This window comes from Oreochromis niloticus, linkage group LG11 (assembly GCF_001858045.2).
Source record: "Oreochromis niloticus isolate F11D_XX linkage group LG11, O_niloticus_UMD_NMBU, whole genome shotgun sequence".
NCBI lineage: Eukaryota > Metazoa > Chordata > Actinopteri > Cichliformes > Cichlidae > Oreochromis > Oreochromis niloticus.
In genome coordinates, this window is record NC_031976.2 from 6,731,159 (window position 1) to 6,759,131 (window position 27,973).

The 27,973-nt window shown below is 41.9% G+C and overlaps 1 protein-coding gene across 1 annotated transcript in view; it reads right to left on the reverse strand.

Annotated features, from left to right (window-relative positions):
- Positions 1-3,173: 3,173 nt before the first annotated feature.
- The window catches only part of LOC102079320 (leucine-rich repeat-containing protein 31), a 67,479-nt gene continuing 42,679 nt past the window's right edge, over positions 3,174-27,973 (reverse strand). The window contains exons 2-12 of the mRNA XM_025911356.1: positions 9,269-9,350; positions 8,725-8,848; positions 8,476-8,597; positions 8,184-8,295; positions 6,936-7,079; positions 6,538-6,699; positions 6,167-6,331; positions 5,117-5,305; positions 4,874-5,038; positions 4,566-4,721; positions 3,174-4,152 (exon numbers count right to left, since the gene is read on the reverse strand). Of these exons, the coding sequence (XP_025767141.1) occupies positions 3,812-4,152; positions 4,566-4,721; positions 4,874-5,038; positions 5,117-5,305; positions 6,167-6,331; positions 6,538-6,699; positions 6,936-7,079; positions 8,184-8,295; positions 8,476-8,597; positions 8,725-8,779 (1,611 nt within the window). The 5' untranslated portion in view covers positions 8,780-8,848; positions 9,269-9,350 and the 3' untranslated portion in view covers positions 3,174-3,811. The remainder of the gene's footprint in view (positions 4,153-4,565; positions 4,722-4,873; positions 5,039-5,116; positions 5,306-6,166; positions 6,332-6,537; positions 6,700-6,935; positions 7,080-8,183; positions 8,296-8,475; positions 8,598-8,724; positions 8,849-9,268; positions 9,351-27,973) is intronic.

Below are 27,973 nucleotides of genomic sequence, written 5' to 3' on the forward strand. Positions count from 1 at the left end.
CTGTTTTCCATCAGGGTCGTTCTCATGCTTTCTATTCTGATGTAAAGTAACTGGAGGAAAGCAGCTCCCCAGAACAACGATTTGTCTCCAGACATTGGCCACCTCCACCATAGCAGATAACCAGGAGTGCTCCAAGGATCAGGAAACACTGGGGACTTGAAAAAAATGCTAAAATTATTTCAGAGTAAAGTTAATATAAAATGACAAACACTGTGTGCTTCCTAGTCAGTGAGATTTAAATTTGATCCCTATTTGTTTATTGTATGTTGTATGTTTATTATTAAACATACTTGACCAATGTACGGTGCGGTTAAATGACATCAGTCAAATACAAAACCACATATCAGACAAACAAACCATTGAATCAGCACAAATCACTTATTTATATTGGTTATTATTAGTAATAATGGAAAAACAAAGGTGTGTTTGGTGTCACAGGTGATTGGCAGTCAGAGATGAGTCTGACAAAGAAGCAGAAAAACATCTCAATGAGCCATGAATAAAATGAGTTCTTTAAAAAGGATAAAAAAGCATCTTTGAAAGTGTATTTAAACTGTTCCTTCCACTACAGATGCATGTATCTCAAATCTTACATTGTAATGTTAAAACCAAAACCTTTTCCTAACACAGAATGTATTTTAAGTGGTAGTGCTAGTCTTTTAAGCAGAAGTATATTAAAAGCAGTCATACCAAATACTGACTTTCAAGCTTTGTAAAATTGTATAAGCTTAGTTTTTATTATTAATACTATATTGCATGCATGTTCCCATGTTATAATAAATCAATTTTAGGTTCCTCTTGTTCCATAACTCATGGCTTTTGTCACTACAGGAGCAAAGGGGTGTAACCCAGCTGATACCTCGGTGCTCTGATGACACCAACAGAAGTCACTCAGCCCCCGTAAACCACACAGTTTATCCCTGTGGAAAGAAAATTACCACCATGAAGCAGCCAAAAAGACGACAACAAAGTTACAGTGGGGACAGACCCTTTAGCTGTGGTTAGTGTGGGAAGTCTTTTAATCAAATTAGTCACTTAAAAACACATCAGCTCATCCATGCTGGAGTTAGACCATTCAGCTGTGGCGAGTGTGGAAAGTCTCACACTGTGACAAGCGAATCGCCCACACGACCACATAGTTCGCTCTTTCTAACAGTTCTCTATCCGGTTGCTTGTTCGTACAATACTCGGTTGCTTTTTTTTTTTTAAACATCACCAGTTTTATTCAGCGGGAGACCTCGGTGCGAACTGTGAGGAGGCGCTATCTAGCCTCTGAAGTGGCTGCAAATTTTACCAAGGTTTTAGACGAATGCCCCCCTGTGATTTTACCTGCACCCTGTGATTTTATTCTTAATCATTTTAACAGCAAACTGAAGAAAAGCCTTGTCTCCGTTGCTCCACTCAACACCAAAAAGATTAACGTAAAACATGTATCACCATGGAGAAACGAAGAAGTCAAAAAACTCAAAAGAAATTGCAGGGCAGCAGAAAGGAGATGGAGGAAAAATAAAAATGCAATCAACCATCAAATATTTTACGAGCAACTTAAAATGTACAATAATACACTAAGGAATTCAAGAAATTCATACTTTGCCAAAATAATCAGTAATAACAAAAATAATCCCAAGGTCCTCTTTTCCACCATAGATCATTTAATTAACCCTGATTTTAACAGCTCCCAAAGAACCCCCACAGACTCAGTCTGTGAGCAGTTTGCAGACCACTTCAGGGGAAAAATCAGCGCCATCAGATGTTCTTCTTCTCGTGATATGCTTTTAAACACATCTGAGGGCTGGATTGCACCTGAGGAGACACTGGACAGCTTTGTCCTGGTTAATGCTGAGAACCTTAAGAAGGTTTTCTCCACACTGAGACCCACCACATGTCTTTTAGATCCAATCCCCTCTTCACGTTTTAAAACACTTTATGGATTTTTTGAAGCTGAGCTTTTTTACATGATGAATTGCTCTCTTCAGTCGGGGGTCTTCCCTGCTGCCTTTAAAACAGCGGTGGTGAGGCCCCTTCTGAAGAAGAGCAATTTGGATTGTAATGATTTTAATAACTACAGACCTGTATCCAACTTTGACTCTGAGCTTGGTTTTATCCCACATATTGAACATGTAACCAAAATTGGATTTTATCATCTAAAAAATATAGCCAGAGTCCGCCCTATTCTCTCTCGGGCCAACACGGAGATATTGATGCATGCTTTTATTACCAGTCGCATTGATTACTGTAATGCCCTGCTCTCTGGTCTCCCCAAAAAGAATATTTCACCTTTACAACTTTTACAAAACTCTGCAGCTCGTGTGCTGACGAAGACCAGAGGGCGGGCCCACATTACACCGGTTTTAGAATCGCTGCATTGAATCCCCGTGTATTTCAGGATCGATTTTAAAGTTCTTTTATTGGTCTTTAAATGTCTTAATGGTCTTGGGCCTTCTTATCTTTCAGATCTGCTTCTACCATATGAGCCCTCGCGGACCCTGAGGTCCTCTGGTACTGGCCTTTTGACTGTCCCTAAAGTCAGGACACATACTCACAGAGAGGCAGCTTTTCAGTGGTATGGTCCTCGACTGTGGAACAGCCTGCCGGAGGAGCTCAGGGCCACAGAGAACGTACATGTTTTTAAGAACAGGCTCAAGACCCACCTTTTTAATTTAGCTTTTGCCTAACGTTTATTTATTTTATGCTTATTTATTCTATCCTGTTATTCTATTTATATTATTCATTTAGGTTTTACCTAATATGCTTTATAAATAAAGATTGATTGATTGATTTCAGCTGCAACCCCACACACAACAACAACCTCAGCTCCCGACACGTCTTATGCAGGGGAGGCGTGATGAACTGATGGAGCTGCACTCTGTCAGCCTCCCCTGCAGCTGCGCCACAAACCACTCCCCGCTGCACAGACCCTATCTGGGAAACTGGTTCCAGAGCCTGAGCATTGTGTTGAAGCAAGGTACATTGTATCTAATCAGTATCTCTGATTCTGTTCTGATGTCCCGATTGTAATCAAACTGCAATGAAAAGCATTAAACCCGTCTGTCAGCTGAGTTGTTGTGGCATGAATGTTCATCATGAATTGTTGAAAAATTGTAACAACAAAGTCTTTTAAGTATTTTTGTAATGGCTGAATGCAGTTTTTGCACAATCGAAAACGAGTGGGAGATGTAACAAAGGTGAATCTTTATTTAGGCTGTTGTCTGACTGCAGAATTACAAAGTCCATGAAATGAGGAGCCAAGTGCAGAATGATAAAGTTCATGAGATTAAAAAGCAAATTAATTCCAATGTCCTTCATAAACAGAAGACACCACCATTTAAACAGAGAAAGCCAACAAAACAGGTGAAGATGATCAATGACAATGAGAGAGGAGAGGGACGAAAAACTAAACATGAAATGTTTCTGACAGTTGACCGCCAAAATAAAATGGGACATATCCGGTGTGAATATCGAACTCAACAGGAAAACAGACACAGGGATAAACCCCACGGAATAAAGACTCCAAACATGCTCAAGAACAAAAGAAGAGTATTAAACGATACCGTAAACACCTAACAAAGAATTCAACATTGTAAAACTCAAGGTCAGTCCCAGAGGACCTGTCCCAGCTGGTCACAGTGTACAAATGTTTGGACAAATTTACTTGTAATCAGAAGGTTTTTCAGACCTGATTGCGTTTTTCTTCCCTAATGCTCTTTTGAAATCTCTCTGTGATGATTTTTAATTTGAGATCAGATAACTCAGGCTTTCTGCTCCCTACTCCTCAGGCTGACTCTCTTCTAGGCTCTCCTGACTGTTCCCTTTACATGCTGATGATGTGTTGTAAATCTGGATCCCATTCCAGCAGGACGCTCCTCTTCTTTAGACAGTACCTCAGCTGCTCTCTCTCCTGACAGTCAGCTGTCCACCTCTGCATGGCCAGTCGAGCCAGCGCCGGCATTTGAGGCAGAGCTCGGAGCAGAGAGGGCAGCCAGGCTGAGCACGGAGCAGAGGTTGAAGGTCGCAAACTGACATCCACGTCTTCCAGAGAGCCCAGACCTCCTGCTGCAAACAGACTGCACCAACCGTTGTCTCCCACCAAGCTGTTGTAGGACAGATCCAGTGCACGGAGTGAGGAGAGACAGCCCCGTCTGCACACGGCAGCTGCACAGAGGAAGAGGACCCATTGATAACTGATCACTTTATGCCTGTTCACTTTACTGTTTTGTTCACGATGTTTCTGATGGAGACAAAAATAACACCGAATAGTTTCATTGTTTTGTTTTATACGACAGCTACAGATGCTGGCAGCATAAAATAAATGAAAGAAATATCAATTTCCTTCAGGCTTTACTTGTCTTCAAGTCCTCATTTATGTAGCCTAATGATCCACTACAGACTGTTATCGATTCAAAATATTATAAGGAGGGAGACAGAAGATAACTCAAAATAACAACTCTGGGTCCAACGAGATAAAGTCAAACGAAGATTTTTAATGATTACACGCGTGGGAGTTACACCCTGCAAAACATCAGAGGTGGAAAAGAAAAAGTATAATGTCGTTGTGTGTTAGTTACCCAGATGTTGCATGTCATCAATGGTCAGCTCGCAGCTGCAAAGACGGAGCTCGCTGATGGCTGATGGCTGCAGAGCATCCAGCAGGAGCGCCAAGTGACCGCCAACCACTTTACACCAGGAAATATCCACCGTGCGCAGATAGGGCACCGCCAGGGCTGATGCATAAACACAAAGTTTTCACCATTTCAGGCTAGAGGGTGGAAGAGGTATTTGGGGAGAATGACTTGAAGGAAAACTTCTACAACTAAACAAGTGTGTGTGTGTGTGTGTGTGTGTGTGTGTGTGTGTGTGTGTGTGTGTGTGTTACCCAGAGCAGTGAAGGACTCGTTGCTCAGGTAGCAGCTGTTGAATGGCAGCCGGCTCATTTGTGTCACAGGGAGGGCGGAGACCAGCGGGTGGACCACACCTCCCACTTCCTTATTGGATGAAACATCAAGCTCCGTCAGTGCAGTGAGAGAGGGCAGCACCTGGACTGGAAAACAATGAGTCACATGACTGCTGCAGCGTGCATGCGATTAGTGTCCGGCGTGTGAGATTCGTAGCAACTCACTCAGAGCCTCTAGATCATCTCGCGTGAGGCAACACAGGTGGAGGTCGAGTCTCTCCAGGTGTGTGACGTGAGCCAGGTGAAAGGTGAGGCGGCTCAGTCCACCAGCTAGAAGTTTGTTACAGGACAGGTCCAGCTCTCCCACAGAGGGGAGGCAACGGAGTGAACCACCTGCAGCACACCTCCGAGACTCTTATAGGACATAAAACAAAAGTAGCAATAAAAAGGAAAAATCCAGAGATCTTTGTACAGAGAGCATCAAGGCTGTCAGGCGTTAGAGCATCAAGGCTGTCAGGCGTTAGACCGCAGGCCTGCAGTCGAAGCGTGGTGAGGGAGGTGGCGTGAGAGAGAGATGACCAATTCCCTGAAGCCACCAGTGTCCACTTCCTGTGTGAGCTGAGCGTTACAAGAGACGTCCAGCACACAGAGTCTGGGCAGAGCAGCCACCATTCCTCCTGAGAGATTTATGAACAGGAAAACCTCATCCATACAAATGTATCAACGAAGAAACAGCAAAAAAAACAGACAAGAAAATAATGAAACACCAACTGACAGCACTGTTAAAATGGATCCAAACTGCTGCTCCTTATGTTCTCTTCTATAATATAACTATACTATATATCTAACTAATAATGAGGTCGGTGTAGGTAAACTAATCTTCAGCCCGCTTTAGACACTCAGATTCAGACTGTCTTTTTACCCTTGAGTCTTTATCATCTCACAGAGAGGGGATATTCCTTATATGGTCATCGTTTCCTCATAAAGTAAACAGAGTTCAGATAAATTAGCTAAATCTATCCTCTCAAGACAGAATTTTTTTCTGTGAGTTAGTTTGAAATTTCTCTGTGAGCCAGTAAATCAAAACGAATGATCAAAGCTGTAAAACTGAGGGCTTATGCTCAGTGGATGAACTGTAGGGGTGAAGCACGACCCAATATAAGATAAAGAAGGATTATTTTGAATTGTAAATCATGAAAAGCTACTCTATTCTATTCTACTTGAGGAATAAAACTATGGAGCTCGAAATGTGCTCTATAGATTTAAAGTTACTACCCAGCACTGTAGCATCAGCCGCAGTGAGCCGACAGGCCATCAGGTGGAGCTCCCTCAGCGATGGGTGAAGGTTCCCCAGCAGGCCTTGCAGACCACCGCCCCCAACGCCGCTGTTCAGGGACAAATTAAGAACTTCCAGAGCAGGGATGTAGCTGAGAGCTTCACCTGCACAAAACACGGAAAAATCCAACGACGTGATCAGACAAAAGTTTTTCTGTCAAGGCAAGAGTGTGAACCATTCAGCAAAGCCTCATGGGAGCTGTAGTGAGGAAGGAAATCAAGCAAAAATAACTTGATTGCATAAAGAGGTTGTTCTGTTATAGCTATAAATAAGAATAAATAAAGCACAGTGTCTGCACTGAAGATCCCACCAACGACGTCTTCGCTATTTAGCCTGCAGCTGCAGAGCCTCAGCGTCCTGACCTCGCCCACGTGTTGCAGATGAGACGTCAGAGCCATCAGGGATCCACCAATCAACTCGTTCCAGGAGATGTCCATCTCTTCCACCTGGGGGAGGAACTGCAGCAACGTTGCTGAGAAGAAACGGCAAGAAAAACATCTGTCTGCCTTTCTGCCAGCTGACACCTTACAATGAAGTCACATTACTTTATTCAGACTTAATTTTAGATGCTCCACCTCTTGAAATGAAGCTGCATCAACTAGCTGTGTGCTGGGCTCCGTTGTGTTTGTGCCTTTGGGAGTATTTTTAATGCAGTTATCTGACAGATACCGTGTCTGTCTTGTGTGACAGGTATGTGCGTTTTTGTACCAAGCTCCAGCAGGTCTGTAGCCGTCGGATCACAGTGAGCCAAACTGAGGCTCCTGCTGTCGGCTTTCTTCCCGAGTCTCTTCAGGAAAACACACACTCGACCCCAGCCGACGTCCCGCTCACTCTCTGCTGACGCTGCAAAGCCTGAAACACACGATACACACCCACAGGGCTTAGCATGTCACTGTAAACTGATTTTCCATAGTAAACTATTTTCTTGAGCTCTGTATTTTGCTTATGAACCTCTGATTTTACGCACCTTTTTTAAAAAAAATAAAATAAATAAAGCCACTTTACAAAGCTTTCTCTCTTTGCTGCTTTACTCTTCACCTCTTTGGGCCTCTAAAATCTGGATATTTCATATCTCTACTTTTTTCATAATCTTACGCTCTTCAGAATACTTAACCTTTTTTCTGTTTTCCTCAGTCCGAAAAATATATTGAAGCACATAAATTCAAAAAAATTTGAACCCTTTGAATCATTACGTTCATGGATCTTTTCTTCTCTTCATATTCAAATTCTTAAAGTTATGCAAAAATCAGGACAATATAACTTTGTCCTCGTCTGTCCTTGTTAGATGTTGAAAAATCTCTAAGTAATAAAAATTGATAGTTTTTCTTCAGAGATCCTAAATCCCTGAAAGTCACTTTAAAAAAGACCCTATATAGTCCTTCTGTGTAAACTTTGTCTCAATGTAAAAAACAAACAATCAGGCTTCCGGTTTCTAAAGTCATTAAAATATCATTAAAATAAGCAGAAAACGTGATTCTGTCTCTGCTGCAAACCTCCAAATGTATCAAAACTGGGCAACCTCTTTTCCAAAAATACAAAAATAACCATAGTAATTATAATAATGTGCCTATATTTTCCTCTCTAGTGATGTAAAAGTTACCAAACTGGATAAAATCTGATCATTTTTGTTATCAGGGACCTAAAAATCCTTATTATAGGAGAAATTATTCCCATTTCCTGGTGCTTTGATTCTCTAAAGCAGTGGTGGGGAACTCAAGAGACTTGCAGCTACAGTAAGTTTTTATTTTTCGATAAATCACAGAGTGATGGAGCTGTAAAGGCAGGTTTCATCACAGCAGAGGATTTCATTTAATGTGCATTCTTTAGGTTTATATCTGCAACCAGAACTACTCAGACTGCATTGTGAGGCGGCTGTGCACGACCTGCATTTACGTTAAATTAAAGTACTTAATGCGAGCGTGATTTCCCTGTGCGGATATGAATGAAACGCTGTACCGCTGTCCAGGACTGGGGGCCAGTTCCTGATGCTAATCGTGGCCATGGCCTCTTTGGAGCGCAGCAGCTTACAGATGACGGCGGTGGTCATCACACACGCCGAGTGACTCACCTGCACAATTAGAAAGAGAAAGACAGAAAAAGAAATTAAGCTCCCTGTTTTCCCCAGAGGAGATCAGAAGTCAGCCAGAGCCATACGAGTCTGGAATTAGCTGGGAGCGAGAGCTTGAGCCCTGGAGGTCTGACTGATAGAGAAACCGCATCGGTTTAACAGACAAATTAAGAGTCTGACCTCGACAATCATCTTAACAGTGGGCAGGGTTGTGGAGATGTTCTGAGGGTGAGGCCGTCGCACTGTGATGGGAACGCAGCCGGCGTACAGGCAGCCATAAAAGGCTGCGCTCAGGTCTATACCTGCAGAAGGAGACACACTGGTGTGAACGATGCTTGCAGTGTCCAGGTGCTGTCACCTTTTCAGGTGCTGTCACCTGAAAAGTGACAGCACCTGAAAAGTAAATTTAACATCTGCATCGTCTCTCACCTGGCGGGAACACCAGAGCGACGTGATCTCCTTCCTGCCGACCGCCTCTCTCCATCAGCAGAGCTGCCACTCACTCCGCCCTCCTATGCAGCTGCAGACAGGTGAGAGAGCTGGACACTGCCCCCTGCAGGAGGTGAGAGAGGGGAACGGTGTGAGCCATCAAGAAGCCACCTGCCACACTCAAAGGACAAAAACCTGCAGTTCATCTAACGGCCAGTTCATCCACAGTTATGGATAATTATTATTCCGTTTTCTACTTGCTTGAATTAGCTCATAATCGTCAAATATGGTCACACCTATTTTTATTTATTTTCTTAAATTAACCATGATAATGAAGCCTGAAATTCCTGATTTTAAGCTACTGATTCCATGGATAAAGATCCGTTTTGGTATCGATTATAATCCACTTTTATTCTCCTTGTATTCAGCATCGTAACACCACAGAGGAGCGATGACTGATCTACAGATTTTTCACCTGCAGGTTATCGAGCTCAAAACTGTACAATTTTTTAAGGTGGCCAGTTGTGCGTGGGTGTGCTGGTACCAGAGAGCTGAGCAGGGTTTGGAGAGGACGGGGTCCTGTGTGGTCTGAGCTCTCCACTGCAAACCTCGGACAGGAACAGAAACTGCAAGACAGACATAAACACTTCTTTTACACACACTTTCATGGCCTAACCTCTGTGTTTTTTACATTAATGTGTTTACGTGTGATGTACATGACTATTGTGCATCTGGCTCAGTGTTTGATATTGTAAAGCAAAGTCAATAACAGCAAAAATTTAATATTTTACTTTTTATTTCTGTCGCCCTCCTGCATCAATCCCAGAATCACCCACACCCTTTACCACATTTGCTTACTGTAGAGACTCCAAACACCAGGAAGTGGGAGAAATTTCTCCTATAATAAGATACGGTAATCTTTCTGATAATAGGTGAGATTGCTTCTAAATATGGAAACGGGGGTAGTCACAAGAAGTTTGAGAGGCACAACTCAGACAGAACAGGAGACAGAGAAAAGCCACGTGGATAGGAGCTACTCTCCCGAGCTAAGGTTAGCCACAGAGTGCACGGATACAGACGAAACCAGCCTCCTGAATATCCCGAAAGAGCTTCGTGACTTTAGGAAAGACAACAACAAACAATATGTACATATTAGACGAGGGTTAAGAAGAGTTGATGCTAGAATGGAAGAGGCAGAGGGGCGATTCAATGAGACTGAGATGGTGCTACAGTTGTTTATTTTATTCATAAACTTCACTATTTCATTAATTATTTCATGGTTTCTTTGCATCTTCATCTGTAGTACTTACACATCGGTGTATGCTCCCTGTGTTTGCTTACATTAAAATACCAGTACTAATGACCAGAGCATATAAATGCAGCTTTTTATATTTGACAATATATTTTGAAAGCACAAGACAAATCACAAACAGTTTTCAATGTAGGTTTGGTTTTTTATTTTGTTTTATTTTTCAGTTGTTGATTTGATGGTGATGTGATGCTATATTACATGTTTTTAAGATTCAGCTGAATTTAATATTCGTAATATAGCATCAAATCACAACCGTCTCCTCAAGTTGCTTTATACTGTAAGATAGAGACCCTACAGTAGCAGCAAGAAAACCCCAATTAATTAATAATCCCTTATGAGCAAGCACTTGGCGACAGTGGGGAGGAAAAACTACCTGTAACAGGCAGAAACCTCCGGCAGAACCAGGCTCAGAAGGGACGGCCATCTGCCTCGGCCGGTGGGGGTGATGGTAACGATAATATGAGGAGACACGATGAAGAATATTTCTCAGTCTAACTAAAGTCGAATGAAATAGTTTTAAAATAAAATATACCTCAGATGTTAACTCTGAGGCCAGACTGCTTTAAGATTTTAAAAGAGGTATTTGAAAAAAATCAAGATGACAATTTAGTCATCAGTACTGCTTTTAAAGCAGCAGCAGAACGTCTTCTTAAAAGCTTTTAACACTGCTGAGAAAAACCTGGCGAGTTTGGATTTCTTTGGAGGATTCCTGTGGACATTGAGATGCTTTTGTATGATCTTCCTAATAAAGTCGTCAACAGATGAATCTCCTGATATCATTACATCGAATAACTTGTTTGCAGATCCCAACTCCTTGATAAGGCCATTAGCTATGTCCTTGGCTAATTTAGAACTGTTATTTTTAAGAATTTCCAGGGATTCGGTGCATCTCACTTCAGAAAGTACCAAATCTGTCAGGTGGTTGATAGCTAAGTCTAATTTTTCTGAATCCAGAAGATTTCTGGCATTTTTGTGCAATTTGTGTGCGATTCTCGTGGCTACAAGAGTGCTAAATTGATTGGCAATTAGCCTATCATCAGGTGACACTGATGTTTCTGACAGTTCTTCCTCTGGGTTTTCAGAGGTTGCTGGCTGACTTTGACCCTCTGTGGGTTCAGAGTGAGACACTGATGCCTGATCACTGCTTGTATTTGAAACCAGGTCCGGGTCTTCTGCACTCACACAGACTGGCTGATTGGTGAGATCAGTAACTGGACTTGACTGTGATGTAAACGGTCTGTCGCTTGTTTCACCAGCATCTGGTCCAATCATAACTTCTTCCTTTGATGGGGTCAGCACTCTTACTATATCTTCCACGGCACCAGACATTTTGTCATTTATAATAGTTTGGGTTAAAGTTTCATTCTCCAACCAGAAAAGAAGGTTTTGTAAGAACCTTTCCACTGAATCTTCTACGAGCACATATGGCACCTCAGGAGCAGAGGGTACCTTACAGTCACCCTGTGAGATGTCAGACTCTGAGAGACTTTTACCCATTTGCATCGTGGGGGCTGGATATGTTGACTCGACATAGCCGTACACATTTTCTGTCAACTCCCTTGAAAACATCTTGATTTCCTTACTTGTCAGGTCAAGGTGTCGTGTCTGGGTTAATCTACTAAACAGTTTCTTCAGAACTGGCATGGCTGTTGTAAAATTGAGCGGAGAAGAACTTTTAACTGTGGTTTCAAAGGTTGGTGATTTTCTGGGAACTTCTGAGGGATTCATGTGTTCGCTTTTCCTGGAGTCACCTCTCTCACTCTCAGGGGAGTTTGCCTGTTGTTTCTTCAAATGATCTTTCAGCTCACTGTTCATTTTTTCAAATTCCTTTTTAGCAAACCTGAAGAAGTGTTGTTTTACTTCATCTGGTTTTATAATTAGGGCGCATGATGCAAAAAAGTCTTTCACCTTTTTGATCACCAGGTCCACATCAAAAGCAGGCTTGGGTGAGCTACACTTCTCACTTAATGTGATATCTTCTGCATCAGGATACTGAATGTTAGCAATTAACACATTTACAATGTCAGCTGCAGCTTTATCTGCATCATCTTCATCATGTAAATAATTCAGATTGTTGAGGATTGTTTCAACATCACTTTGAGCCTTCTCCTCAGCTTCTGCAAACTCATCACTTTCTTTTTCCTCCATGGGTTGCTGTTCTCTGTGACAGTCCTCGTCATCTTTACTTATCGCTCTGTCTGTACTCCACCTCATGAGAACCATACTTATTGTGTGGATGCTTTAAGCATCCACACTATTGAGTTCCTGTTTCTCTTTATTCTTTATTATTATTATTGTGTGGATGCTTTAGGCATCCACACTATTGTTTTCCTGTTTCTCTTTAAACTTTATTGTGTGGATGCTTTAAGGCATCCACACTATTGTTTTCCTGTTTCTCTTTATTGTGTGGATGCTGGAGGCATCCACACTATTGAGTTCCTGTTTCTCTTTATTCTTTATTGTGTGGATGCCCTCAAGGGCTTCCACACTATTGAGTTCCTGTTTCTCTTTAAACTTTATTCTTTTTCAAGTTGCTCGCGTTTTTCGGCACTTAACTACTCCTCCAGTTTTCAGCCGATTTTCTCCGTTCAAACTCTAAACTGTTCTGCTCTTTCTGCTAATTCCAGCTATATCTTTTGGTGTTTATAACTATTATACTTTTTAAAATATTACACTTTTTTCCTTTAATTTGTCCCATTGAAATGAATGGAGAACTTCCACAATTCTGCTAAAACTTGCTTGTTTTTGAAACTTAACTACTTTGTCATACTTTCACCTAGAAACTCCATTCAAATTTTAAAATGTTCTCAGATTATTGGGCTATTCCTGTCTGATTCAGCTTTTTCAGATCTTCTACCGTTTTAATCTTATCTCTCTTTAAGTTTTCAGTTGCAAAACTGTGATTTTTCAGAAAATACATGCGTTGCTATGGTTGCTATGCAATTAAGTCAGAGTGAGTGCTGGTCTGTTCTGAATTTTCTCTTCATGTCTAAATAACTTCTTGCTACTCGATCAATTTCCACTCAACCCCCACAAATTATACATCAAAACGTAGGTATTTTTGCTGGCTTTAAGACAATGTCACTATCTTTATTGTGAGATTTACCGTTTTTTCGCAATTTGCCTCGGAGTGGCACAACGTCTGACAACTCCCCATTCAAAGTCTATGGGGAGGTTTTGAAATTCAGAGCTGAAATTCTGTAACGGGAGGTATTTTCAAATCGCCATATCTCTTGAACAAAGCAAAGTTAGGACATGAGGCTTGTGCCAATATATCTTCAGACACTGCTGACACTCACAGTGGAAACAGTTTTTACAATTATCTTACCGTTGAGCAATGAATTACGTTTGTTTGAGGGGTGGAAATCTGTCCTTCTCTCAGTCTTCAAACTCTGGAAATGAAGCCGTTTCTTCTCTCGTCATATCTCCGCGACGGAGCTAGAACGAGCAATGAAAATCGCAGTCAAAATACACCAAAGTCCGCTGATTCACCCAGTACAAGAATTATGCTTCTAGCCCTCCTAGTTTTTGAGTTACACGACGTTTTGTAACTCCAAAAAACGGCGTTTTTCGCCTCTCACCGCGATCTATTTTCTGACTGCCCAAGTATCTGTCTTTCAGACCGCCGCCCCCTTTCCAGGTGGCGCAATCAGTAATGACACGGCTCTGCAGCTCAAAGGTCGTGGGTTCAATCCCACCTTGGTCCACGTTTTTTTTTTCACTACAAATTTATACACTATCACAGACCTGTAATTTATATTGCTCATTTTTTTCACTACAAATGAGTAGTGCAAAAACATACTATGTCTGCAACATCACAGTATATCTGTTATGTTATAGTATTACTATTAAATCACAGTATTTCTGCCAATTCAAGGAGGCTGACTGTTACTAAGTGCATCAGTGTACATAGGTCATCTCTTGTGTTGGAGTGCGCTCTTGTGGCGCCTCTTGGGTAGTGCCTTAGTAAACGTGAACACTGCAAAGAAGTGGTATCAGACTGGTTTGTAGTGGAGGAATTTGTTGCCAGTTTCTTTCATCTTTAATCCGTATTCATGTTGTAATGTAGTAGTACCACAATATGGCAGAAACACTATGTTTTGGCACAAATACTTTGATTTGGTATACTTTAGCTTCTTCAGCTTCTTCACCCCTTTTCAGCAAAATTTTCATTTTTTTCACCCCTTTTCAGCACAAATTCCAGCTTTTTTGGCTGTATTCAGAAAAAAGACAACTCTTTTCAGCAGAAACTCTGCTGATTCATCTCTTTTCAGCGCAAGTTTCTGCTTCTTTGCCTCTTTTCTGCAGAAATTCTGCTGATTCACCTCTTTTCTGCAAAATTTTCAGCCTTTTCACCTCTTATCAGCACAATTGTCAGCAGCTTCTGCTCATTTCAGCAGAATTGTCCGTCTCTCCACCTCTTCTTTGTAAGAATGACTTTGGCTCAGGGAAATGAATAGCCGCCTTTGAGCAGAAATTCTGCTGATTCATCTCTTTTCAGCGCAACTTATTGCTTCTTTACCTCTTTTCTGCAGAAATTCTGCTGATTCACCTCTTTTCTGCAAAATTTTCAGCCTTTTCACTTCTTCTCAGCACAATTCTCAGCAGCTTCTGCTCATTTAGCAAAATTGTCCGTTTCTCCATCTCTTGTTTTTGTGTGAATGAGTTTGGTTCAGGGAGATGAGCAGCTGCCTTGAGACCAGAAGGGCCAGGTTCAAATCCTGGTCATGGCAAAACCTGTTTTCAGTTTTCTCTTTTGTTCTGCCTCTTTTCAGCAGAAATTCTACTGATTCACCTCTTTTCTGCAAAATTTTCAGCCTTTTCTCCTCTTATCAGCACAATTCTCAGCAGCTTCTGCTCATTTCAGCAGAATTGTCCGTCTCTCCACCTCTTCTTTGTCAGAGTGAATTTGGCTCAGTGAGATGAGTGGCTGCCTTCAGACCTGAAGTGCCAGGTTCAAATCCTGCTCAGGGCAATGTTTTTTTTTTCACCTCTTTTCAGCCCAAATTCTGCTTATTCACCTCTTCTGCAAAATTTTCAGCCTTTTCTCCTCTTATTAGCACAAATCTCAGCTGTTTTCAGAAAAAACATCTTTTCAGCAGAAATTCTGCTGATTCGTCTCTTTTCAGCGCAACTTTCTGCTTCTTTACCTCTTTTCAGCAGAAATTCTGCTGATTCACCTCTTTTCTGCAAAATTTTCAGCCTTTTCACCTCTTATCAGCACAATTCTCAGCAGCTTCTGCTCATTTCAGCAGAATGGTCAGTCTGTCCACCTCTTCTCTGTAAGAATGACTTTGGCTCAGGGAAATGAATAGCCGCCTTTGAGCAGAAATTCTGCTGATTCATCTCTTTTCAGCGCAACTTATTGCTTCTTTACCTCTTTTCTGCAAAATTTTCAGCCTTTTCACTTCTTCTCAGCACAATTCGCAGCAGCTTCTGCTCATTTAGCAAAATTGTCAGTTTCTCCATCTCTTGTTTTTAAGAGAAAGAGTTTGGTTCAGTGAGATGAACAGCTGCCTTGAGACGAGAACAGCCAGGTTCAAATCCCAGTCATGGCAAAATCTGTTTTCAGTTTTCTCTTTTGTTCTGCCTCTTTTGTGCAGAAATTCTGCTGATTTACCTCTTTTCTGCAAAATTTTCAGCCTTTTCACCTCTTCTCAGCACAATTCTCAGCAGCTTCTGCTCATTTTAGGAGAATTGTCGGTCTCTCCTCCTCTTTTTTGAGAGAATGAGTTTAGCTCAGTGAGATGAGTAGCTGCCTTGAGACCAGGAGGGCCAGGTTCCAATCCTACTCAGGGCGTCATGTTTTTTTCACCACCATACAACTTTTTGCAACTTTTCAGCTTTTTCAGCTTTTCAGCAGACAGCTTCAGCGTTAAGGCATCCACACAGCATTTTCGCAGGAAATGCAAATTTTTCTAGTTGTGTAGATGCTTTAGGCATCCACACTATTGTTTTCCTGTTTCTCTTTAAACTTTATTGTGTGGATGCTGGAGGCATCCACACTATTGAGTTCCTGTTTCTCTTTATTCTTTATACTTTATTGTGTGGATGCCCTCAAGGGCTTCCACACTATTGAGTTCCTGTTTCTCTTTATTCTTTATTATTCCTGTCGCTTCCGTACGTTTTTCGCCGTGGATCTACTCCCACAGTTTTCAGCCGATTTTCTCCGTTCAAACTCTAAACTGTTCTGCTCTTTCTGCTAATGCCGGCTATATCTTTTGGTGTTTATTACTGTTATACTTTTTAAAATATTACACTTTTTTCCTTTAATTTGTCCCATTGAAACGAATGGAAAACTTCCACAATTCTGCTAAAACTTGCTTGTCTTTGAAACTCAACTACTTTGTCATACTTTCACGTAGAAACTCCATTCAAACTTTAAAATGTTCTCAGATTATTGGGCTATTCCTGTCTGATTCAGCTTTTTCAGATCTTCTGCCGTTTTAATCTTATACCTCTTTAAGTTTTCAGTTGCAACATTGTGATTTTTCAGAAAATACATGCGTTGCTATGGTTGCTATGCAATTAAGTCAGAGTGAGGGCTGGTCCTTTCTGAATTTTCTCTTCATGTCTAAACAACTTCTTGCTACTGGCTCAATTTGCACTCAACCCCCACAAATTATACATCAAAACGTAGGTATTTTTGCTGGCTTTCAGACAATGTCACTATCTTTATTGTGAGATTTACCGTTTTTTCGCAATTTGCCTCGGAGTGACACAAGGTCTCAATACTCCCCATTCAAAGTCTATGGGGAGGTTTTGAAATTCAGAGCTGAAATTCTGTAACGGGAGGCATTTTAAAATCGCCATATCTCTTTAACAAAGCAAAGCTAGGACATGAGGCTTGTGCCAATATATCTTCAGACACTGCTGACACTCACAGTGGAAGCAGTTTTTACAATTATCTTACCGTTGAGCAATGAATTACGTTTGTTTGAGGGGTGGAAATCTGTCCTTCTCTCAGTCTTCAAACTCTGGAAATGAAGCCGTTTCTTCTCTCGTCATATCTCCGCGACGGAGGTAGAACGAGCTATGAAAATCGCAGTCAAAATACACCAAAGTCCGCTGATTCACCCAGTACAAGAATTATGCTTCTAGCCCTCCTAGTTTTTGAGTAACACGACGTTTTGTAACTCCAAAAAACGGCGTTTTTCGCCTCTCACCGCGATCTATTTTCTGACTGCCCAAGTATCTGTCTTTCAGACCGCCGCCCCCTTTCCAGGTGGCGCAATCAGTAATGACACGGCTCTGCAGCTCAAAGGTCGTGGGTTCAATCCCACCTTGGTCCACGTTTTTTTTTTCACTACAAATTTATACACTATCACAGACCTGTAATTTATATTGCTAATTTATTACAATTCTGCAAAGTTTTATGATTTTAGCAGCTTTTCTAATATGGACCTCAGATTCTTGTTAACGCTCCATGGCAGAAACAAGTACACAGCCTGATGAAGCAGACAGAGGCAGTACCTCTGATTGGTGAATTTGAGCAGAACCAGGTTGTTCTTTCATTTCATTTCTTTATTTATTTCACACATGGTTCAACAGTGTTTCTTTTTCTACATACAGAACCTTCTGCCTCTTTTCTGCAGAAATTCTGCTGATTCACCTCTTTTCTGCAAAATTTTCAGCCTTTTCACCTCTTATCAGCTTCTGCTCATTTCAGCAGAATTGTCCGTCTCTCCACCTCTTCTTTGTAAGAGTGACTTTGGCTCAGGGAAATGAATAGCCACCTTTGAGCAGAAATTCTGCTGATTCATCTCTTTTCAGCGCAACTTATTGCTTCTTTACCTCTTTTCTGCAGAAATTCTGCTGATTTACCTGTTTTCTGCAAAATTTTCAACCTTTTCACCTCTTCTCAGCACAATTCTCAGCAGCTTCTGCTCATTTTAGCAGAATTGTCGGTCTCTCCTCCTGTTTTTTGAGAGAATGAGTTTAGCTCAGTGAGATGAGTAGCTGCCTTGAGACCAGGAGGGCCAGGTTCCAATCCTGCTCAAGGCGACATGTTTTTTTTCACCACCATACAACTTTTTGCAACTTTTCATCTTTTTCAGCTTTTCAGCAGACAGCTTCAGCGTTAAGGCATCCACACAGCATTTTCGCAGGAAATGCAAATTTTTCTAGTTGTGTGGATGCCCTAAAGGGCTTCCACACTATTGTTTTCCTGTTTCTCTTTCTTCTTTATTATTATTATGTGTGCCTATGCCAAGAGGCACACATATTACTATTCCTCGGATTTATTATTCTTATTATTATGTGTGCCTATGCCAAGAGGCACACATATTACTATTCTTATTATTATGTGTGCCTATGACAAGAGGCACACATATTACTATTCGTCGGATTTATTATTCTTATTATTATTATTATTATTATGTGTGCCTATGGAAAGAGGCACACATATTACTATTCGTCGGATTTATTATTATTATTATTATTCTTCAGTTCAGGAATGGTGTGCTATGACTTTTGGTGTTTATAACTATTATAGTTTTTTAAATATTAATATTTTAGTGAAAATTTTCCCGCGCTTCTCTGCCAAACAGTTTTGAAAATAGGGTTACATATGTTAGATCATTTTGTGCGGCTGGAGCTGGACTAGTATGGTATACACTTTTGGTGTTTATGACTTTTATAGTTTTTGAAATATTTAGATTTTAGTGCAAATTTAGGCCAATTTCCATAGAAACAGACTTTATTTGTGGTGGGTTGGCTCTCTCTAGTGGTATACCGGGAGTAGTACGGCTGAAAATCTGTATGCTTGTTACAAAACTCCATATCCCATAATTCATAGCACCCCTCTGCCGAGTTAAACAATGGCGGACACCACTTCGTTTTATATGTCTTTTATTCGTGTTTCTAGGTCACAAAATACACTTTTAAGATATTTTCAGGCGAGAATGTAGGTGTGTAAACTTCAAATATCTGCTCGTTTTATCAAGACATCCCATATTAGCGACAATTCTCTTAAGTGTTGCTGATAGCCGGCTAGCTAGCTAGCGCCGCTAGCTTAGCTAGCTAGCGCCCCTTCGTGAAAAACCACCCAGGCTTGGCTGACAGTGAGGTGGCTAAAATTTCTTTAATCGCCTGATCGCTCGGCAAGGGTCTGTGTCTTAGCTGGACTTATTTTTCGTTTATATGGGCCGATGATGCTGGTCGATGTGGAAAAAATAACTGAGTTGTTTGGTGGTGGAGCTACAACAGAGGGCAGCTATCCACCGGTGTGTGACAGAAAGGACATGCCGCGAACGAGACATACAAGGCGGTGAGGCTACCGCCGATCGTCCGGTGTTTGCTAACGCGGAGGTCAATCGTGGATCAAGGAAAGCGAAGGCAGGAGCGTGAGGTGAACTGAATTTCAGGTAAGAAGTTATGACCTGCACTCTATTTGGGTCAGATATAAACCGAGTTTAGGTGTAGTTTATTTAGCAACAGTTCTCTTACGTGTTGCTGATAGCCGGCTGGCTAGCTAGCTAGCGCCGCTAGCTTAGCTAGCTAGCGCGGCTAGCGACCCTTCGTGAAAAACCACCCAGGCTTGGCTGATAGTGAGGTGGCTAAAATTTGTTTAATCGCCCGATCGCTCGGCAAGGGTCTGTGTCTTAGCTGGACTTATTTTTCGTTTATATGGGCCGATGATGCTGGTCGATGTGGAAAAAATAACTGAGTTGTTTGGTGGTGGAGCTACAACAGAGGCAGCTATCCACCGGTGTGTGACAGAAAGGACATGCCGCCAACGAGACATATGAGGCCGGGCAGGCGATTGCTAACGCGGTGGTCAATCATGGATCAGGGAAAGCGAAGGCAGGAGCGTGAGGTGAACTGAATTTCAGGTAAGAAGTTATGAACTGCACTCTATTTGGGTCAGATATAAACAGAGTTTAGGTGTAGTTTATTTTCGTTGTGCTGACTTTTTACAATCGTACTGCGTGCTAGCTAGCGCGACGGGAGTTTATATACAGCTGTGTGCGCGCTAAGTTACTGACGTTGGACTTTATTTTATTCATAATGGTTAGTTCGTAGAGTTGCCGTACAAACGGAATCGTGCCACATTCAGAGAAAATATTACGATTTATTCTGTCGTTACGAAGCCTCCCCTGTCATTCTCTCGCCTGTTGAAACTTCAGTCATGAAACTGATCAATGATCGGCTTTTCTCTCTTGTTTGTTTATCGCGCTAAACAACAGCAGCACGTTTAAGCTTGATCAGCTGTTGTTAGAATTCATTTGCTTTTAATTTCTAGTATCAGCTGATGTTTGCTGCAGCCACAGCTGTAAAAACGGCTGTTCCAAACCAGATATCCTTACTGAATCATCAGAGCTGAACAGGTGATGGAGAAACAGGTTTACCCTTAGGTGACATGAATGAGTTGAAGGGAAGTTATGAACTGTTTCTGAGACAAACACCAAGCTCATTTTTTTGTGTAGCTGACAGCTGGTAACTGTGCAGGGGCGGATCTAGCAAAGCTTTTGCCAGGGGGCCAGGTAGGGCATTAACAGAGAAAGGTGGACACAAAGATATACTTTTCTTTCTTACTCTCATACAGGGAGTGCAGAATTATTAGGCAAGTTGTATTTTTGAGGAATAATTTTATTATTGAACAACAACCATGTTCTCAATGAACCCAAAAAACTCATTAATATCAAAGCTGAAAGTTTTTGGAAGTAGTTTTTAGTTTTAGCTATTTTAGGGGGATATCTGTGTGTGCAGGTGACTATTACTGTGCATAATTATTAGGCAACTTAACAAAAAACAAATATATACCCATTTCAATTATTTATTTTTACCAGTGAAACCAATATAACATCTCCACATTCACAAATATACATTTCTGACATTCAAAAACAAAAACAAAACAAATCAGCGACCAATATAGCCACCTTTCTTTGCAAGGACACTCAAAAGCCTGCCATCCATGGATCCTGTCAGTGTTTTGATCTGTTCACCATCAACATTGCGTGCAGCAGCAACCACAGCCTCCCAGACACTGTTCAGAGAGGTGTACTGTTTTCCCTCCTTGTAAATCTCACATTTGATGATGGACCACAGGTTCTCAATGGGGTTCAGATCAGGTGAACAAGGAGGCCATGTCATTAGTTTTTCTTCTTTTATACCCTTTCTTGCCAGCCACGCTGTGGAGTACTTGGACGTGTGTGATGGAGCATTGTCCTGCATGAAAATCATGTTTTTCTTGAAGGATGCAGACTTCTTCCTGTACCACTGCTTGAAGAAGGTGTCTTCCAGAAACTGGCAGTAGGACTGGGAGTTGAGCTTGACTCCATCCTCAACCCGAAAAGGCCCCACAAGCTCATCTTTGATGATACCAGCCCAAACCAGTACTCCACCTCCACCTTGCTGGCGTCTGAGTGGGACTGGAGCTCTCTGCCCTTTACCAATCCAGCCACGGGTCCATCCATCTGGCCCATCAAGACTCACTCTCATTTCATCAGTCCATAAAACCTTAGAAAAATCAGTCTTGAGATATTTCTTGGCCCAGTCTTGACGTTTCAGCTTGTGTGTCTTGTTCAGTGGTGGTCGTCTTTCAGCCTTTCTTACCTTGGCCATGTCTCTGAGTATTGCACACCTTGTGCTTTTGGGCACTCCAGTGATGTTGCAGCTCTGAAATATGGCCAAACTGGTGGCAAGTGGCATCTTGGCAGCTGCACGCTTGACTTTTCTCAGTTCATGGGCAGTTATTTTGCGCCTTGGTTTTTCCACACGCTTCTTGCGACCCTGTTGACTATTTTGAATGAAACGCTCGATTGTTCGATGATCACGCTTCAGAAGCTTTGCAATTTTAAGACTGCTGCATCCCTCTGCAAGATATCTCACTATTTTTGACTTTTCTGAGCCTGTCAAGTCCTTCTTTTGACCCATTTTGCCAAAGGAAAGGAAGTTGCCTAATAATTATGCACACCTGATATAGGGTGTTGATGTCATTAGACCACACCCCTTCTCATTACAGAGATGCACATCACCTAATATGCTTAATTGGTAGTAGGCTTTCGAGCCTATACAGCTTGGAGTAAGACAACATGCATGAAGAGGATGATGTGGACAAAATACTCATTTGCCTAATAATTCTGCACTCCCTGTAAACACCAAGCTCCTTTTTTGTGTAGCTGACAGCTGGTAACTGTGCAGGGGCGGATCTAGCAAAGCTTTTGCCAGGGGCCAGGTAGGGCATTAACAGAGAAAGGTGGACATAAAGATATACTTTTCTTTCTTACTCTCATATAAAATATTTAGCTTTTATTAAATGCTTATCCGAATCTTACAACCAAAGTTTGTATAATAATACACAAGGTTGGCTGTAGACCATTGTTCATCATTCAGAACACTGTGTAAAAATAACAAAAAACAAAAAGTGAATGCAAAAGTGCATATATATATTTATTTTATGTGTTTGATGTGTGTGTCGGGGCGTGGTCTGCAGTGCCGCTGCAGGGGAGGTGGACCCACGGGTGTAAAGTCTGTGCTCTCTTGGCTGTTTTTGGGTGTGTGTTGGGCTATGAGTTGAAAAGCTACAGCTGCCTGTGTGGGTACACCAACCATGTGTGAAAAGTGGTCCATAACATAATGCTTCAAAGCGTGTTCATGCAAACATTGTTGGGTCTGCCGTGGTACAATGGGACTTCTGCTCATGAACCTGTGTGCACAGCGTCTGCAAATCGGGGCTGTACAAAGTCACTTCATCTTTACCCAAAACTGTAAGCTGTCATCTGTGAGGCGCGAGCGGTGTTTGTTTTTATCATAATTCATGGTGGAGAATGGCTGCTCTGCTGAGTTTTGCTCTCTGTAGCTGTATGAATGGCAAACTACACTGATTACCAGCGGCATAGGCACACATAAAATTTCTTCTGAAATTTTCCCTTTCTAGTTATTATTTTCCTTTTTCCGCCTGAAATTTTGCAGTGTATCTCGACCCGCAGTTTTTGGACAAGCTTCATATATGTTACCTCATTTTGTGCGGCTGGATCTGGAATGGTGTGCTATGACTTTTGGTGTTTATGAATATTATAGTTTTTTAAATATTAATATTTTAGTGAAAATTTTCCCGCGCTCCTCTGCCAAACAGTTTTGACAATAGGGGTACATATGTTACATCATTTTGTGCGGCTGGCGCTGGGCTAGTATGGTGTGACTTTTGGTGTTTATAACTTTTATAGTTTTTGAAATATTTAGATTTTAGTGCAAATTTAGGCCAATTTCTAGGCTCCTGAGAAAGATTCTGCTTTTGGCACCATAGAAACAGACTTCATTTGTGGTGTCTTGGCTCTCTCTAGTGGTATACCGGGAGTAGTACAGCCGAAAAGATTTATCCTTGTGTTGAAAACTCCATATCCCACAATTCATAGCACGCCTCTACAGAGTGAACGATGGCGGCCACCACTTCGTTTTATATGTCTTTTATTCGTGTTTCTAGGTCACAAAATAAACTTTTAAGATATTTTCAGGCGAGAATGTAGGTGTGTAAACTTCAAATATCTGCTTGTTTTATCAAGACATCCCATATTTAGCGACAGTGCTCTGACGACGTCGGTCCTGCCTGACAGCTAGCCGGCTACCTAGCTAGCTGCCGCACTTGGCTGCAAATGGATAGCGAGGGGACTCTCTCTGTCGTTTCACCTCCCCGGTCTCTCGCAAATGCTCGCACAGAATCGGAGTTACAGCTGGATGTGGAAAAAATAACTGAGTTGTTTGGTGGTGCTATAACGCGGAGCTACAACAGTGGGCAGCTATCCACCGGTGTATGACAGAAAGGACATGCCGCGACCGCCGATCGACCGGTGTTTGCTAACGCGGAGGTCAATCATGGATCAGGGAAAGCGAAGGCAGGAGCGTGAGGTGAACTGAACTTCAGGTAAGAAGTTATGACCTGCACTCTATTTGGGTCAGATATAAACCGAGTTTAGGTGTAGTTTATTTAGCAGCAGTTCTCTTATGTGTTGCTGATAGCCGGCTAGCTAGCTAGCGCCGCTAGCATAGTTAGCTAGCACCGCTAGCGACCCTTCGTGAAAAAGCACCCAGGCTTGGCTTATATTGAGGCGGGTGAAACTCGTGTCAGCACCCGGTCGCTCGCCGACAGTATGTGTTTTAGCTGGACTTATTTTTCGTTTATATGGACCGATGATTTATTTATTTATTCATTTTAGTAACGGTATAAACAGTGAAAGGTGGTGGATTGGCCAGATGTAAACTTCAAATATCTGCTCGTGTTACCAAGACATCCCATATTAGCTCTGATGTTTTCGGTGCCTGCAAAGAGCTAGACAGGTAGCTAGCTAACCCGAGCTGGCTGTCTTTTTGACTCAGGGTCATAGCTGGACTTATTTTTCGTTTTTATGAGCCGATGAGGGTTTTTTTTTTAGTAACGGTACAAACAGTGAAAGGCGGTGGATTGTCCAGATGCTGGTCGATGTGGAAAAAATAACTGAGTTGTTTGGTAGTCGCTGACGCGGAGCTACAACCGAGGGCAGCTATCCACCGGTGTGTGTCAGAAAGAACATGCGGGGAACGAGGCGGCGAGGCGACCGCCGATCGACCGGTGGTAGATCGTGGATCAGGGAAACCGAAGGCAGGAGAAGCAGGCGGCTGCCGGTCGGAGCATGAGGTGAACTGAATTTCAGGTAAGAAGTTATGACCTGCACTCTATTTGGGTCAGATATAAACCGAGTTTAGGTGTAGTTTATTTTCGTTGTGCTGACTTTTTACAATCAGTTATAATAACTCGTACTGCGTGGTAGCTAGCACGATGGAGTTTCTATACAGCTGTGTGCGCGCTAAGTTACTGATGTTGAACTTTATGACAGCCTCCCCTGTCATTCTCTCGCCTGTTCAAACTTCAGTCATGAAACTGATCAATGATCGGCTTTTCTCTCTTGTTTGTTTATCGCGCTAAACAACAGCAGCACGTTTAAGCTTGATCAGCTGTTGTTAGAATTCATTTGATTTTAATTTCTAGTATCAGCTGATGTTTGCTGGAGCCACAGCTGTAGAAGCGGCTGGTCGAAACCAGGAGATGACCTTACTGAATCATCAGAGCTGAACTGGTGATGGAGAAACAGGTTTACCTTTTTTTTAGGTGACATGAATGAGTTGAAGGGAAGTTATGAACTGTTTCTGAGAGAAATAAACACCAAGCTCCTTTTTTTTATTTAGCTGACAGCTGGTAACTGTGCAGGGGCGGATCTAGCAAAGCTTTTGCCAGGGGCCAGGTAGGGCATTAACAGAGAAAGGTGGACACAAAGATATACTTTTCTTTCTTACTCTCATACAGGGAGTGCAGAATTATTAGGCAAGTTGTATTTTTGAGGAATAATTTTATTATTGAACAACAACCATGTTCTCAATGAACCCAAAAAACACATTAATATCAAAGCTGAATGTTTTCGGAAGTAGTTTTTAGTTTGTGTTTAGTTTTAGCTATTTTAGGGGGATATCTGTGTGAGCAGGTGACTATTACTGTGCATAATTATTAGGCAACTTAACAAAAACAAATATATACCCATTTCAATTATTTATTTTACCAGTGAAACCAATATAACATCTCCACATTCACAAATATACATTTCTGACATTCAAAAACAAAACAAAAACAAATCAGCGACCAATATAGCCACCTTTCTTTGCAAGGACGCTCAAAAGCCTGCCATCCATGGATTCTGTCAGTGTTTTGATCTGTTCACCATCAACATTGCATGCAGCAGCAACCACAGCCTCCCAGACACTGTTCAGAGAGGTGTACTGTTTTCCCTCCTTGTAAATCTCACATTTGATGATGGACCACAGGTTCTCAATGGGGTTCAGATCAGGTGAACAAGGAGGCCATGTCATTAGTTTTTCCTTCTTTTATACCCTTTCTTGTCAGCCACGCTGTGGAGTACTTGGACGCGTGTGATGGAGCATTGTCCTGCATGAAAATCATGTTTTTCTTGAAGGATGCAGACTTCTTCCTGTACCACTGCTTGAAGAAGGTGTCTTCCAGAAACTGGCAGTAGGACTGGGAGTTGAGCTTGACTCCATCCTCAACCCGAAAAGGCCCCACAAGCTCATCTTTGATGATACCAGCCCAAACCAGTACTCCACCTCCACCTTGCTGGCGTCTGAGTCGGACTGGAGCTCTCTGCCCTTTACCAATCCAGCCACGGGCCCATCCATCTGGCCCATCAAGACTCACTCTCATTTCATCAGTCCATAAAACCTTAGAAAAATCAGTCTTGAGATATTTCTTGGCCCAGTCTTGACGTTTCAGCTTGTGTGTCTTGTTCAGTGGTGGTCGTCTTTCAGCCTTTCTTACCTTGGCCGTGTCTCTGAGTATTGCACACCTTGTGCTTTTGGGCACTCCAGTGATGTTGCAGCTCTGAAATATGGCCAAACTGGTGGCAAGTGGCATCTTGGCAGCTGCACGCTTGACTTTTCTCAGTTCATGGGCAGTTATTTTGCGCCTTGGTTTTTCCACACGCTTCTTGCGACCCTGTTGACTATTTTGAATGAAACGCTTGATTGTTCGATGATCACGCTTCAGAAGCTTTGCAATTTTAAGACTGCTGCATCCCTCTGCAAGATATCTCACTATTTTTGACTTTTCTGAGCCTGTCAAGTCCTTCTTTTGACCCATTTGCCAAAGGAAAGGAAGTTGCCTAATAATTATGCACACCTGATATAGGGTGTTGATGTCATTAGACCACACCCCTTCTCATTACAGAGATGCACATCACCTAATATGCTTAATTGGTAGTAGGCTTTCGAGCCTATACAGCTTGGAGTAAGACAACATGCATGAAGAGGATGATGTGGACAAAATACTGATTTGCCTAATAATTCTGCACTCCCTGTAAACACCAAGCTCCTTTTTTGTGTAGCTGACAGCTGGTAACTGTGCAGGGCGGATCTAGCAAAGCTTTTGCCAGGGGCCAGGTAGGGCATTAACAGAGAAAGGTGGACATAAAGATATACTTTTCTTTCTTACTCTCATATAAAATATTTAGCTTTTATTAAATAGTTATCTGAATCTCACAACCAAAGTTTGTATAATAATACACAAGATTGGCTGTAGACCATTGTTCATAATTCAGAACACTGTGTAGAAATAACAAAAACAAAAAGTGAATGCATGTGTGAAAAGTGGTCTATAATGTAATGCTTCAAAGCGTGTTCATGCAAACATTGTCGGGTCTGCCGTGGTACAATGGGACTTCTCATGAACCTGTGTGCACAGCGTCTGCAAATCGGCGCTGTACGAAGTAACTTCATCTTTACACAAAACTGTAAGCTGTCATCTGTGAAGCGTGAGCGGTGTTTGTTTTTACCATAGTTCATGGTGGAGAATGGCTGCTCTTCTGAGTTTTTCTGTCTGTAGCCGTATGAATGGCAACTACAGTGATTAGCAGCGGCATAGGCACACATAAAATTTCTTCTGAAATTTTCGCTTTCTAGTTATTATTTTCCTTTTTCCGCCTGAAATTTTGCAGTGTATCTCGACCCGCAGTTTTGAGACAAGCTTCATATATGTTACCTCATTTTGTGCGGCTGGATCTGGAATGGTGTGCTATGACTTTTGGTGTTTATGAATATTATAGTTTTTAAATATTAATATTTTAGTGAAATTTTCCCGCGCTCCTCTGCCAAACAGTTTTGACAATAGGGGTACATATGTTACATCATTTTGTGCGGCTGGAGCTGGGCTAGTATGGTGTGACTTTTGGTGTTTATAACTTTTATAGTTTTTGAAATATTTAGATTTTAGTGCAAATTTAGGCCAATTTCTAGGCTCCTGAGAAAGATTCTGCTTTTGGCACCATAGAAACAGACTTCATTTGTGGTGTGTTGGCTCTCTCTAGTGGTATACCGGGAGTAGTACGGCCTAAAGGGTGCCATGCTTGGTGAAAACTACATATCCCACAATTCATAGCATGCCTCTACCGAGTCAAACAA